The sequence below is a fragment of the Myotis davidii genome, unplaced genomic scaffold (genome assembly GCF_000327345.1).
Source record: "Myotis davidii unplaced genomic scaffold, ASM32734v1 scaffold8, whole genome shotgun sequence".
NCBI classification, from domain to species: domain Eukaryota; kingdom Metazoa; phylum Chordata; class Mammalia; order Chiroptera; family Vespertilionidae; genus Myotis; species Myotis davidii.
In genome coordinates, this window is record NW_006299520.1 from 2678278 (window position 1) to 2691505 (window position 13228).

General features: G+C 38.2%; 1 protein-coding gene across 1 annotated transcript in view; it reads right to left on the reverse strand.

Moving 5' to 3' along the window:
* The window catches only part of ARHGAP42 (Rho GTPase activating protein 42), a 208959-nt gene that overhangs the window by 72481 nt on the left and 123250 nt on the right, over positions 1–13228 (reverse strand). Inside the window, exon 4 of the mRNA XM_006775261.2 lies at positions 5937–6038. Within this exon, the coding sequence (XP_006775324.1) occupies positions 5937–6038 (102 nt within the window). The remainder of the gene's footprint in view (positions 1–5936; positions 6039–13228) is intronic.

Consider the following 13228-nt stretch of genomic DNA (forward strand, 5'->3'; position numbering starts at 1 on the left):
ACTTGCCTTGCACAAGTCCATCTCATCAAAGGGGTGTGGGGGCACCAAGAAGGATAAAAGAGGAAAGATGACTCTTGCCACCTGCCAATTATAGATATTTCCCATCACCTCCAATCTAGATGAATTCCAAACCTGCTTAAATTCCCATCACCTCGCATCTAGATGCATTTGCCAAGCCTGCTTTGAAAGGTCATCTAGAATGTACAGTGCTTAGAGAATATAACAGCTTGATTTCTCTTCAGTACAGGATTTTTTTGAAAGACATTCTTTACTTGGGATGAATCCCGTTTGTACTTAAGCTCATACGGTGTGTTATTCACTAGCAGACAGTTGCTTATAAACCCACTGGCAGCTGTTGCTTTGCATTCAGTACTGGATAAATAGGGTAACCATATAATTTACTGTCCAAACTTTTTAAACTGAAAGGGAGCACCAGTAATAATTATGCCCAAACAACAGGTATAAACTATTGTTTACAAGGCAAAAGGGGACAGTAAAGTCATCCTAGTAAGAAACCAAGTTAATTACATAAGAAAACCGTACAGTTCTGCAGAAACCTAAATTACTCCCCACTTACAATAAGCGATCTGATTCAAAATAGAGAAACACACACACACACACACACACACATACACACCCTCATTCCCAGAGGAAAAATGATTTAAGCTGGACTGAAGAATGGGGAGTTTAGAGTAAGCGGAGATAAAAGAAGAAGAATATGAGTGAGGGAAAAGAGTACAGAAAAGTTATGTTTTGGTTGATCAAAAAGAATTCCAGGGAGATTATCATGAGGACAGTAGAGAATACACTGATTCAATGGTGCGGCTGGGTGCCTGTGACTGTGGAGGCCTCTTATTTAGTAGGGGTGAAGATGTTAGGTATACCTCAGTAAGAAAGAGAAGCTGAAGGATGTGAGAAACAAGGACGAGGGTGTGAGAAGGGAGGGGGAAAAAGTCAAAAATAATTTTGGTATGAGAAACACCAGCATTACAGAATTAAAGACATGAGAAGCAGGAACAAATTTGAGAAAATGGTGATATGTGAGATTTCAGTGTATTAGTGAGAAGAGGTAAAGGCCCGAGCAGCGGGCAGTTGGTCAGCATGACGAAATCACGCCCTGAGATGCTTATCGGGGTGTTATAAAGACAGTACGGAAATGGAAGAGATGCCGGGGACACAAACTTAAGGATATGAATAGAGGAATAAGGGTAGAAACTAAGGGATTCCCTTTCTTTAGGAGGCAGGGATAAGAGGACTCTACTCAAAGCACACTTAGAGATATGTGAAAAGCCAATTTCTGGGTTTCTCAAAGGATTTCTTTTCTCCTAATTATAAAAGTATTACAGATTCATTATTATAAGTTTATTCATTACTCATTACTATAACAGAGAAATGTAAAGATTATAAGAATCATTATTCTTTTTCTTTTTTTTTTTAACCCTCACCCAAGGGCATGCTTACAGAGAGGAAGTGAGAAAGAAACATTGATGTGGGAGAGAAACATTGATTGGTTGCCTTCCACACACTCCCAGACTGGGGATTGAACCCACAACCCAGGTATGTGTACTAACGAGGAATCGAACCAGCAACCTTTTGGTGCATAGGAAGATGCCCAGCCAACTGAGCCACACTACAGCTAGGCACCCATCATTCTTTTGTGCCATTTCAGATATTTCTAAATTTTTGCATTGCAAGAGTAATCTTACATCAACACCACAATTTATTTTTATGCTCATTTTGACTATTTCTCTTGGGTAAATTCCTATCAACAGAAATCATTTCAACAATCTTTCACATTTCAAATTTGTTGACATATGTCATCAAATTTACCTCAAGAATAATTGAATAATTTTGTTTCTACCAGAGAAGCAAAAGTGTGCTCGTTTTCCCATATCATCACTAACAGTGGATATATTTTAATAAATTAAACTTACATCCTGCTGCTATTGTTAATCTGCGTTGTATTTTAATATGTAACATTGAAACTGAACCATGTTACTATGGCTTACATTTCTTCTTTAATGAAATAACCACTAATATTTTGAACCCATTTTTTCAACTGAAGACTGCCTTTTTTACACTGATTTGCAAAAACATCTTGTGTATGAGTGATGGTAATCCTATGTCAAATGCTATATAAATTCCCTGATACTCTGCCTTTTAATTTGACTCAATGTCTTATAACATGATTTTATGCATTCTGATCTTTCCACATTCCCTTTATAATCTCTTCCTCTTATTTTATGCTGAGGAAGACATTAACTGCTCACATATTAAATATTACTACTTGTTGTGTGCTGTAAAGTCTATTATATTGACAAGTCTGTTTCCAATTCTGTTATTCCAATGATCCACCTGAAAGGTGGTCTTGGAGCTTTATCAACACAAGCTGATCCCTAGTTCCGTCCTGGAAATGGGCAGCCACCGATTTCCCTGAGGAGTCAGAGAGAAGGTACAGAGGGGTCTTTCTGAGAGCAGCTTAACAAGTCTGGTGCTGACAGAAGGACAGGAACAGATGTCTTTTAATACCATGTTACAAAACTAAATACACGTGTGGCAGCATCTCCCGATGAGAGAACTTGATTCCTGGAAGCGTAGTGCAAACAAAAAACCCAAGCCACATTTTTCCTTGTCTACATTATGTGCTCCAAGGAGCCGCGATGGCACAACTGTGTTGTGTTGTGGGCTGTGCCTCCTGGAAAAGAAGTGTGTGAGTGCGTGAGTGTGTGCGTGCTCTTAGGTTTACTCTAGTGCAATGTTTAGAGAAATGTGAGCATTTAAGAAATATGGAACAGGTGAATATAATATTAAGTTTGTATGGAAGCACAAAATATCCCAGATAGTCAAAGCAACATCGAGAAAGAACAGAGCTAACGATATCGTGCTCCCAGTTTTCAAACTATATTACAATGCTATATTTAATAAAACAGTATGGTATTGGCATAAAAACAGACAAACAGATGAATGGAACAGAACAGAGCCCAGAAATAAACCCATGCATAAATGTCAATAGATTTATGAAAAAGAAACCAAGAATATACAATGGGGAAAGAACAGTGTCATCAACAAATGGTGCTGGGAAAACTGGACAGCCAGACGCAGAAGAATGAAACTCGATCACTATCTTATACCATTCCAAAAATTAGCTCAAATGGATCAAAGACTTGAACATAAGACCTACAATCATAAATGCTTAGAAGAAAAACATAGGTGATAAGCTCCTTGACAGACATCTTGGTGATGATTTTTTGAATCTCAAACCAAAAGCAAAGGCAACAAAAGCAAAAACAAATAAGCGGGACGACATCAAACTGAAAAGCTTTGCACAGCCCTGGCCAGTGTGGCTCAGCTGCACCAAGAGGCGGCGGGTTCAGTTCTGGTCAGGGTGTATGCCCTGTGTCACAGGCTCGATTCCAGGTAGGACGCATGCAGGAAGCAGCCAACAAATGTTCCACTCTCACATCGATGTTTCTTTCTCCCTCTCCCTTCCTCTGTCTCTAAAATTCAATAAAAATATTTTTTTACAAAGCCTCTACACAGCAAAGGAAAAGCAATGTACTAAATAGAAGAAAATATTTGCAAAATCATATATATGATAAGGGGCTAATATCAAAAACATATAAAGAACTCATGCAACTCAAGAGGAAAAAACAATCCTATTAAAAAAATAGATGATCTGAATAAACATTTTTACCAAAAAGAAAATAAAAAGACATACAGAGATATGAAAAGATGCTCAACATCATTAATCATCGGGGAAATGCAAATAAAAATCAAAACCACAATGAGATATTACCTCACACCTGTTAGAATTGCCGTAATAAAGAAGACAAGTGGTAACAAATGTTGGTAAAAATCTAAATTGGTGCAGTCTCTATGAAAAACATTATGGAGGTTACTAAAAAAAATAAAATAAAAAAACAGAACTACATTATGATTCAGCAATTTCACTTTTGGCATTTATCTGAAGAAAACCAAAACTCTAACTAAAAAAAATGTATGCAGCCCCATGGTAATTGAGGAGTTATTTACAATAGCCAAAATATGGAAACAACCTAAATGTCCACAGATGCATGAATAACTAACTAACTAACTAACTAACTAACTAAATAGTGAACACTGGTCAGCCAAAATAAGTAAATAAAATCTTTCTATTTTGACAACCTGGATGGACCTTGAGGGCATAATGCTAAATGAAAAATCAGACAAAAAAAAAAAAGAGAAATACCATATGATCTCTCTTATATGTGGAACCCCAAGAAAATAAGTAAATAAAAGTTCATAGATAAGAGAACAGATTGGTGGTTGCCAGAGTCAGGGGGGGAAGGAAGGAAGGAAGGAAGGAAGGAAGGGAAGAAGGAAGGGAGGGAGGGGGAAAGAGGAAGGAAGGAAGGGGGAGGAGGAAGGAAGGAGGGAAGGGAGGAAGGAAGTGAGGATGAAATGATGTAGGCTTAATAAGAGCTTTCTAAGTAGAACAAACAATAAGTGCAAAGGTCCTGAGGTATGCCCAGACTTGAATAATTTGGGCAAGATCAAAGGTTAACATAACCAAAGCATGGAGTAAAGAGAAGAGTCAAGAAGGGGGGGTGGGGGTGGAGGAGAAGCAGTAGTAGTAGTAAGTAGTATGGGACATGTCAATGGAATATTAAATTGTAAATATAATACCTCATAAAATTAACTATGCCATTGAAAATTTAAAATATTCATTTTTCTTAATGACAGGTTTTTTTTTTTCTCCATTTCATTTGGCTACAAAACCTTTCCATGGGCACATAATTGTATGTTCAATTATCCTTTTTAAATAGCAGGTGCTAGTAACACAATATAGGTGATAATGAACTCATGTTTAAATAACAGAACTTGCCAATATGAAATATATTGAAATGAAGAAATTCAATTCCCTCAATGAGAACATGAAAGTGTAGAAAACAGGAACCAGAAGCAAAATAACCCTCCTGTGGCTTTTCGATGCGGGGGAACTCTAATCATACTCTGACTCATCAAGCAGCCCCGTGGCTGGATGTGGAGGTAAGAAAAATAGCAGAAAGAACACAGAGAGCAGAGGACCAGGTTGAATTGGAAAAGCGCTCGTTGGCTTTTCTGGATCGGGATGAGGCGTTCAGAAGCGGTTCTGTTCAGTGACACCTCCCAAGTACAGAGAGAGGAGGGAGAAGAGATGGGAGACTCCGCGTGGCAGTCTCCTATGGTTCCCTGTGAAGGTGTGGAGTCCAGGGTGCAACTGCCTGACTCCCATCTTGCAGCTCTGAGACAACCATGGTAGATCCAGGGAAAAGCACGGGGGGAGTGTCAAGAGTTTTTGTTGTTGTTCTTAGGATGAAAATGACAAGAAAGTCCATTAAAAAACACACACATACCTCATCAGAACTGGAACTGCACTATGACTTAGTAAAAAGACTACAAGATTTTACTAATTATAGTTAAAACACTACCAATGAGAAGGACAAATATTTCAGAAAGAAGGAATAATGGGACTGCTTATATGCATACAGATTAGTAAAATATTTCTGTTGCCTATTCTTTAAGAAAACCGATGTAAAATAATTGAATTTACCTCCCCCACTCCCATGTGGAGGCAGTGCCTTAAAAACAGATATTTTCAACTTAACATAAAAGCTATAACATGAATTTGGTAGGTTCTACCATTAAAATATGCCCAACAGAAGAAAATGAAAAAGTTTTGTTTCATTCTTTCTTACTGTTGAAGAAAACACTATTTTTTCATTTGGAACGGTTAATATTAAATGTCACAAGGCATGGACAATGTTCAGCACAGTGCCTGTTATTAGTAAAGGCTCAGTTGAACTATCTACATTTTTTAACTAAAGAATAGCAGATTCTGAGACACTGCTACCTTGGACATTTGGACTTCACATGATGTAATGCGAATGTCCTTTTTTTCTATTGGAAAAGCTTACCTCTTGCAAATGAGACTCCTTTTTCTTTGCAGACAAATTTAAATGTTTGTCAAGAATAGAATAGTATTTTTCACTCTCCTTGTCAAACTTCTTCTTCCCGTCCTGGGGATAACAATAACGAAACAAAACAAAACATTCAAATTAGAGCGGCAAGAACACCACAATTTCCACCACTCCCATCAAACATCAAATAAAATAAGGATTAGTGAACTCCAAATACGTGCAAAACTGTATGAAGCAGGGTAGAAAGAAGGACATAAAACAGTCGTTTGAATACGTATTCCCTTAGGGGTGGTCATGGAGCTATCTCTTACGGAGGGGCCAGACTGGCTACATTGATTCTCAAATAAAGAAAATGTCTCCTTTAGGCTTTTTAGTGACTCGGATGAGATAATATATAGCCAGTTTAGAGGACCACTGGCACAGAGCCTTTTCCAGAAATCATTATTTCCCAGCCACAAAAAGATACTTGATATTTCAAACAACTCATTCTTAACAAGGAAGAAAACAGACTTTTAAAAGCATAAAATCACTAAGTCAGACCGCTTAAATTCAAATCAAAGGGATTAGCAGCATCTGTATCACATACTCAACATAACTAATAACTAACCTTCGCTCACTCCTAAAACTTATGTTTTTGTTTTGAACAGGTAGCTGTAACCAGGATGGCCTTTTGAGGGGAAGGAGGATAACTTTACCTTTCATTCTATCCCATGCTCCCATCGAAATGCAAATGTAATAAAATCCTAAAAGAAACAGGACATGCCTGGGCATCCAATCTTCTCCAACCGTAAATACGCACGTTTTCTCCATTCATGAACCCCTCTGAAATAAATACTAGGTAACCACACTCAAATTTCATGGGCCAGAGTAGTACTACTCTTTGCTTTTATTTCAGTGTTTCTGGAAGGACAACCTCTGAACCACTTTAATCAGAGTCGGGTATCTTTTAAGCCTATTCAAAATGCAGGTTCCTATTTCTCCCATCCAGAGATTTGTGCACTGTTATTTTTCACCACCTTTACTATATTGTACACCTTAAACTAATATGCGCTTGTGTGTCAACTGTAATTAAAAAATAAAATTTTTAAGAATATATTTTTTATTGATTTCAGAGAGGAATGTGCCCTGACCGGGAATCGAACTGTGACCTCCTGGTTGATAGGTCAACACTCAACCACTGAGCCACGCCAGCTGGGCGAAAAATAAATTTTAAAAAATCAATCTCCATAATTATTATGCATAATGTTTTGCTTCATTATTTGCATAAGGATTTGAAAAAGGTAAATTAAAAACAATGGATGTCCCCTACCCACCCTCATTAACCTCTTCTAGCAAAAAAAAAAAAAAAAAAAAAAGGGAGGGGGCATATGTAATACTTTCAACAATAAAGATTTTTAAAAACAAACAAACAAACAAACAATGGATGAATGGGTGGATGAATGGACAGATGGGGCAAGGAGGGGAAAAAAGGAAGAATGGAGGGAAAAGCATTGAATGGAAAGAGCATGTAGGCTTCTGCTATAGAAGTTCAAATCCCTTTTAGACCATTTAAGAAGTACTGATAGGTTTGTACTTTACAGCATTATACCTGTAAACAAGGGGGGGGTGGTGGGGTCTAAATCCTCCAAGGATTTTTATTACCTAAAGAGAACATGTGGTCCTACTAAGAGAAACACAATTGAAAATAAATCCCAAAGAGGTCTGTTGAGGAACTCACATACCAAAATGAGCAGAACCGAAAGGAAGCGAGGAAGCCCAAGGCTCAGACAGGAGAAGCGTGTCCTCTCCATTGAGGGGACAGACACCTGGGTGAGCATAGTATCTTCTGCTCAATGATGTTACTCTTAAACTGGTGTTTCATGCCTATCATTCTCCTGCCCAATCTACTTCTCCAAAAGTCTCTCTCACTAGCCCCTTTTGAACTCCCATTCGAGTTATATCTACTTTTAGTATCCAGCTCAAATAGACATCATTGACAAGTCCCCTCCACCAACTGTCTTTCCGTTGTGAATGCTCATATAGCTTTATGCATGGCTTTCTTACGGTGTTCATGTTCTACATTGCAGCACAGACCTTTACATATACTCCATCCTCCTTAAAATTAAATATCTCAGAGAGAGCTCAATAAATACTTAATGAAAAGATGAAAGTCTTCCTCTTATCGCACTGGCCACAATAGTCCCTCATTGATATTCCATTTGCTGAAAAAAAGTCAATATCCATGTTACAAGGGAATATTCTGCAGAAACGGCGTTAACTCAAACCCAATGGCACATTCTCATTTGGGGCAACCAGCTGCATCATGGTATAGTACATAAAACTGACTCACTTTCATCTTACAATGTGGGCTTAAAATTTCTCACTGTACATAAAAGAAGAAACTGGCTGAAGAAGAGAACACAGCTGTGGTGGCTACACTTGCATCTTTGTTTTCAGTCAGTGTTTGATGGCATTTTTGGAAATGTTAATTCAGGGCTCACACATCAGAATTCCTGGCAATACAAAAGTTATTCCCAGAAGCACTTCCTGGACTCTTATTCAAACCCTGGCCCTTCACACCACTGGGCCAGCAAAAAAGACCTACTCAACAGTTCCAATGATATAGACAACAAACACTCACTCAGCTGGAGCATACAATTAAAGAGTTGAGTTTGCAGAGCAGGCCACATGAAGGACAACTATAATCTAAGGAAGCATGTTTCTGAAAACAAAGCATGCTTCTCACATCTCCCCTAAAAAGTCATGATTTACTGCTCCTGTAAGCCAAGTCTATTTGGACTTAACCATTTAACACCACACAGCTACCTCTTGTTTCTGTTTACTTGTGGATATCAAGCTAAGAATTTTCTCTGAAACTAGTGCTACAGAGAGAAGGGGGAAATAACCCATGAATCTTTACTAAATGCTGTGAATAATCACTGACTTCGTATTTTTATTTTATTGATTTTAAAGAGAAGAAGGGAGGAAAGGAAATGGTTGCCTCCCACACATGCCCCCACCAGGGACCAAACCCACAACCTGGGTATGTGGCCTAACCAAAAATCAAAACCAGCAACCATTTGGTGTATGGATGAAGCTCCAACTAACTGAAACACACCATCCAGAGCCTATCACGTCTTCTTATTGTCTTGGAATGATTCATAAAATGCTATATTATAATGGTACATTTTCTGCAAATCAATGGTGACTGCATTTTAACTAGGTAATCATTAAAAATGAAGACATATATTGGCATGAATGTGTGATAAGTATGTATATGATAAAATATTTAAATATAGATCATCAGAAAGGACAAATTAGTCCCCAAGCCTAATTAGAATTGGAAAAAGTATAAGATAAGTAGTAGGGTCTACACTCTATTTTCCAAAGTACGCTGAGCACAGTGATCATACTATTCCTGAGCTCTTAAGCTTAGCAACTACGGTGACGTCACACACACTGAAGTGAGGAAGGAGAGGAAATCATTACAGCACAAATTCCAAGTGCCAATTTTACTCTTAAAGTTATTATATATAATAAAAATTGTCAAATAGTTATAGCTACAAGCATATCACAGATAAAAATATTAAATTATACACAATTGTTAAAAAGAAAAACAGACCAAACCAATGCCTTCACTAACCACAAGAGGGTACCAAAGATAAAGAATAGATTCAACCACAACAGTTAGAAAATCACAAACAGAAATTCTGTTATCTAATTGCGCTTTTTTTTTCTATAAAAGACTACTGCACAGTTTGTTTAAACAATTGCCTTAGCAACCTTTATTTTAATGATACCATGATATAAATTTTTAAAATGAAGGAAGTAAAATTTTTTTTCTGTTTCTTTTAAATAATGGAGCACATATTTAGGATTTATGCTTCAGATTTTTTAAGACAATCCCAATGTTATGATAGCCAAACAGGATACTGAAAAATTTCCTATACAAATATGTTATCATGTTAGTGTAATAACCATTAGCTAAATAAATACTATGTGTACATTTTGAAAAATCCTTCACGAGACTGCACAGTAGTAGCAAAAGTGATATAAAGAGGAATAAATACCAATAGCTACATTTCTATTTAAAAGAATATGTGGAAGTCTCGTGAACTGGCCCTGTGGTGGACACCGAGAGGATATGATACAGCCCTGACTATATCCATCCTGGCTGGCCGGCTTCCGCTCCTGGTGGTGGGATTTACCCGCTGCCTAGAACGGCAGCCCAGGGTGACATCACAATCTCTGAGCCTCTGAAGGGCCAGATGCAAGGATATTCCAACCACATACTGTGTAGGAGTTTCCTGAGGCCCAACCGATTCCTGGTATCCAGAAACCCAAATTGTTGATAATCTTAGTACAGCGTAAACAGCAATATCGCCCTGTGGGTGACTGCACCCAACCACCTCCAGTCTCCCCAACCCATTCTCCCCCGATCCCCCCACCCCCGTCCCTCCTCCTCAATCTGCTCGCATATAGACATTCCAAAAGGGCTCCTTCCAGGTGGGCTGCCCCAGCATAATTCACACATCCCTCCCATTCCCAATGACCTCACCACTGCCACACCAGGTGATCACATTGATAAGAAACGAAGGTTTCATATTTGGTAAGGATTTCATAAGGATCTCCTACAGACAACACACAGAAAAACAAAGAGAAATATATGTGTGAAGGATATGAAGCAACAATACACAGAAGAGGAAAGCCAAAAGGGTGGCAAGCATCTGAAGGGTTTTTCAAACTCGTAAGTAGTAAGAGAAAAGCAAATTAAAATATTAAGTTTTCACATCATATCTATCAGCATTTGCAAGAGTTGGAAAGTTGAATAACACTACATATAGAGTGTGTAGAGATGCAGGAACCCATAGGTACAACAAGTGGGACTGTAGGGGGTACAACTTTTCTAAAAAGAAATGTTACAGTATGAAGTAGCAAAAGGTGTGCCCTAAGAACCAGCTTCTGTGTGTACATTCCAAAAAAATCCTTACAAAAATGTCTCTAAGGAAACAGGAATGAGGTTATGCATCTGTGGGAATGAGAGATAGGGTATTCATTAGTAGACATAAAATGAATTAGATGTATCCTATTGAGTGCTATACAGAAGTTAGAAGAAAACATTACAAGTGGATGGATCTTAAAACACAGTTGTGAGAGGAAAAGAAAAAACAAAATTACTTATGTAAGTTAAAAATCCATACATACAAAATGATACCAATTTGGTAAGAACATAAAACAAAAATATACTCATAAGAATGGCTGCTTTGTGAGAAAAATGTGAATGAGGTATGAGAAAATTAATAAAACACAGGAGAGGGCTGTAAACTAAAGAAGAAAATATTTTTTTAAAGATAAGACAATTAGGAGATTAATCAGAAAGTCCAACATCTGACTAATAGAATTAAACGCAGTGAAGGAATTACCTAAAACATACATGAGAATTTCCAGAACTGATTTAAAAAAAAAGAAGTTTCCACATTCAAATGGCACAACATGTGCAAAGCACAATAAATGAGAAAACACCCAAAAGATATAAAATATTACAAATCCATGGAAACCTAAAAGCAGAGGTCAAATAAAAATCACCAGAGATCAGAACAGGAATGAGTCGACAACGAATTCCCAGGAAGTTATAAAACAAAGGGGCAGAGCCTTCAGTCTGCTGGGGGAATCATTTCCACTGTCAGTCTGGATTGAGGGCTGAATAAAAATATTTATAAACAGAGGGCCTCAAAAGTTTTACCAGCTATGTATCATTTTTCAGGGAGAGTCTGAGAAGGTGCTCTACTCCAATGAAGAAATAAACTAAAAGGTAAGACATGGGACCTAGGAAACATCAGTTCAAGGAGGCAAAGGGATGTCCCAGGGTATTTCGAGCACATACTGTGTAATAAAACTTCCCTGAAAACAGATGGATTAGTAAGCCTATGAACTTTATTTATTTTTTAAATATATTTTTATTTATTTCAGAGAGGAAGGGAGAGGAAGAGAATGGTAGAAACATCAATGATAAGAGAGAATCATTGATCCGCACGCCCCACACTGGGGATCGAGCCTGCAACCAGGGCATGTGCCCAGACTGGGAATCAAACCGTGATCTCCTGGCTCATAGGTCGACAATCACCCATTGAACCACGCTGGCCGGGCAAGCCTACGAACTTTCAAGCAACGGGTTTAGATGAGCGTTCCAAGACCAAGTCCTCTAAAAAAAATAAAAGTAACATGAAGTAGGTATCTAATGTGTCTGAACATATGAAGATGTGTTTGCACTTACATCCATATATTTGGGAACAGAGAATTGTACGCAACCCTACAAGTGGAGAATAATTATCCTCATTTTGATAAAAGTATTATCAAAGAAAAGTCATCTGAAGAAGATCAGAGAATTTATCATGGACAAAGTGGATAGCCAAAATCAATTTGCCTCGTTTCAAAGCTCATGCTATTTGTACAGTAAAACGTAACCTGAAGAAGCTGAAAATTAAAACTATAGCACTTTATTTTAACTCCCTCCCCTCAACCCCTTAAAAGCAAAAGCAGGGGGTGGTGGTATGAAGGAAACAAAGAGAACAGAGGGGACTTCCGGTTTCTGGCTGTCCTTTCCTAACCAGTGAAAAGCTGAACAAACTGAAAAATTAATAAAAACCCATCAGAGCAGTGAGGTCACAGAGTAAACCATTGCCCCTACAATTCGAGAGCCAGCTAGGCAGATGCTGAGAATTATAATTTCCTGGAGCAGAAATCCCCTCCGGAATCTGCACCGGGCTAGGAAAACCTGAACTTCATTGGAGAATTGCAGGAGGCTGAGTGTGGTAAGTCTGATAGAAACTCTAGGGAGCCCCTCATACACAGCCCCCTAGCAATTTTGTTGCTTTTCCCTCCAGGAGCTCTTTGTGGTTCTCACAGTGAAGATGAAAGAAAAACCCCCTCTTGCCTCCTGCAGGTGTAGGAGGAAAGGTAACTATTTAAAAAAAATAACCATTTGAAATACAGAGAGAATTTTGTTTTTCTGTTCTCAGAACACACATAGAGGTATAAGACCACACATGACAACTACTGTATCTCACTGAAACAGAGGAGATATTTTTTCCCCTTAACTCTGAGGGTGAAAGCAATACCAAGTGAAAATTAATTTTATATATTATATTAGATACAATACTCTAGTCCAGCCGTGGGCAAACTACAACCCGCGGGCCCGATCCGGCCCGTTTGAAATGAATAAAACTAAAAAAAAAAAAAAAAAGAACGTACCTTCTTATGTAATGACTAGGGGCCCCGTGCACGAAATTCGTACACTAGGTGGGGGGGGG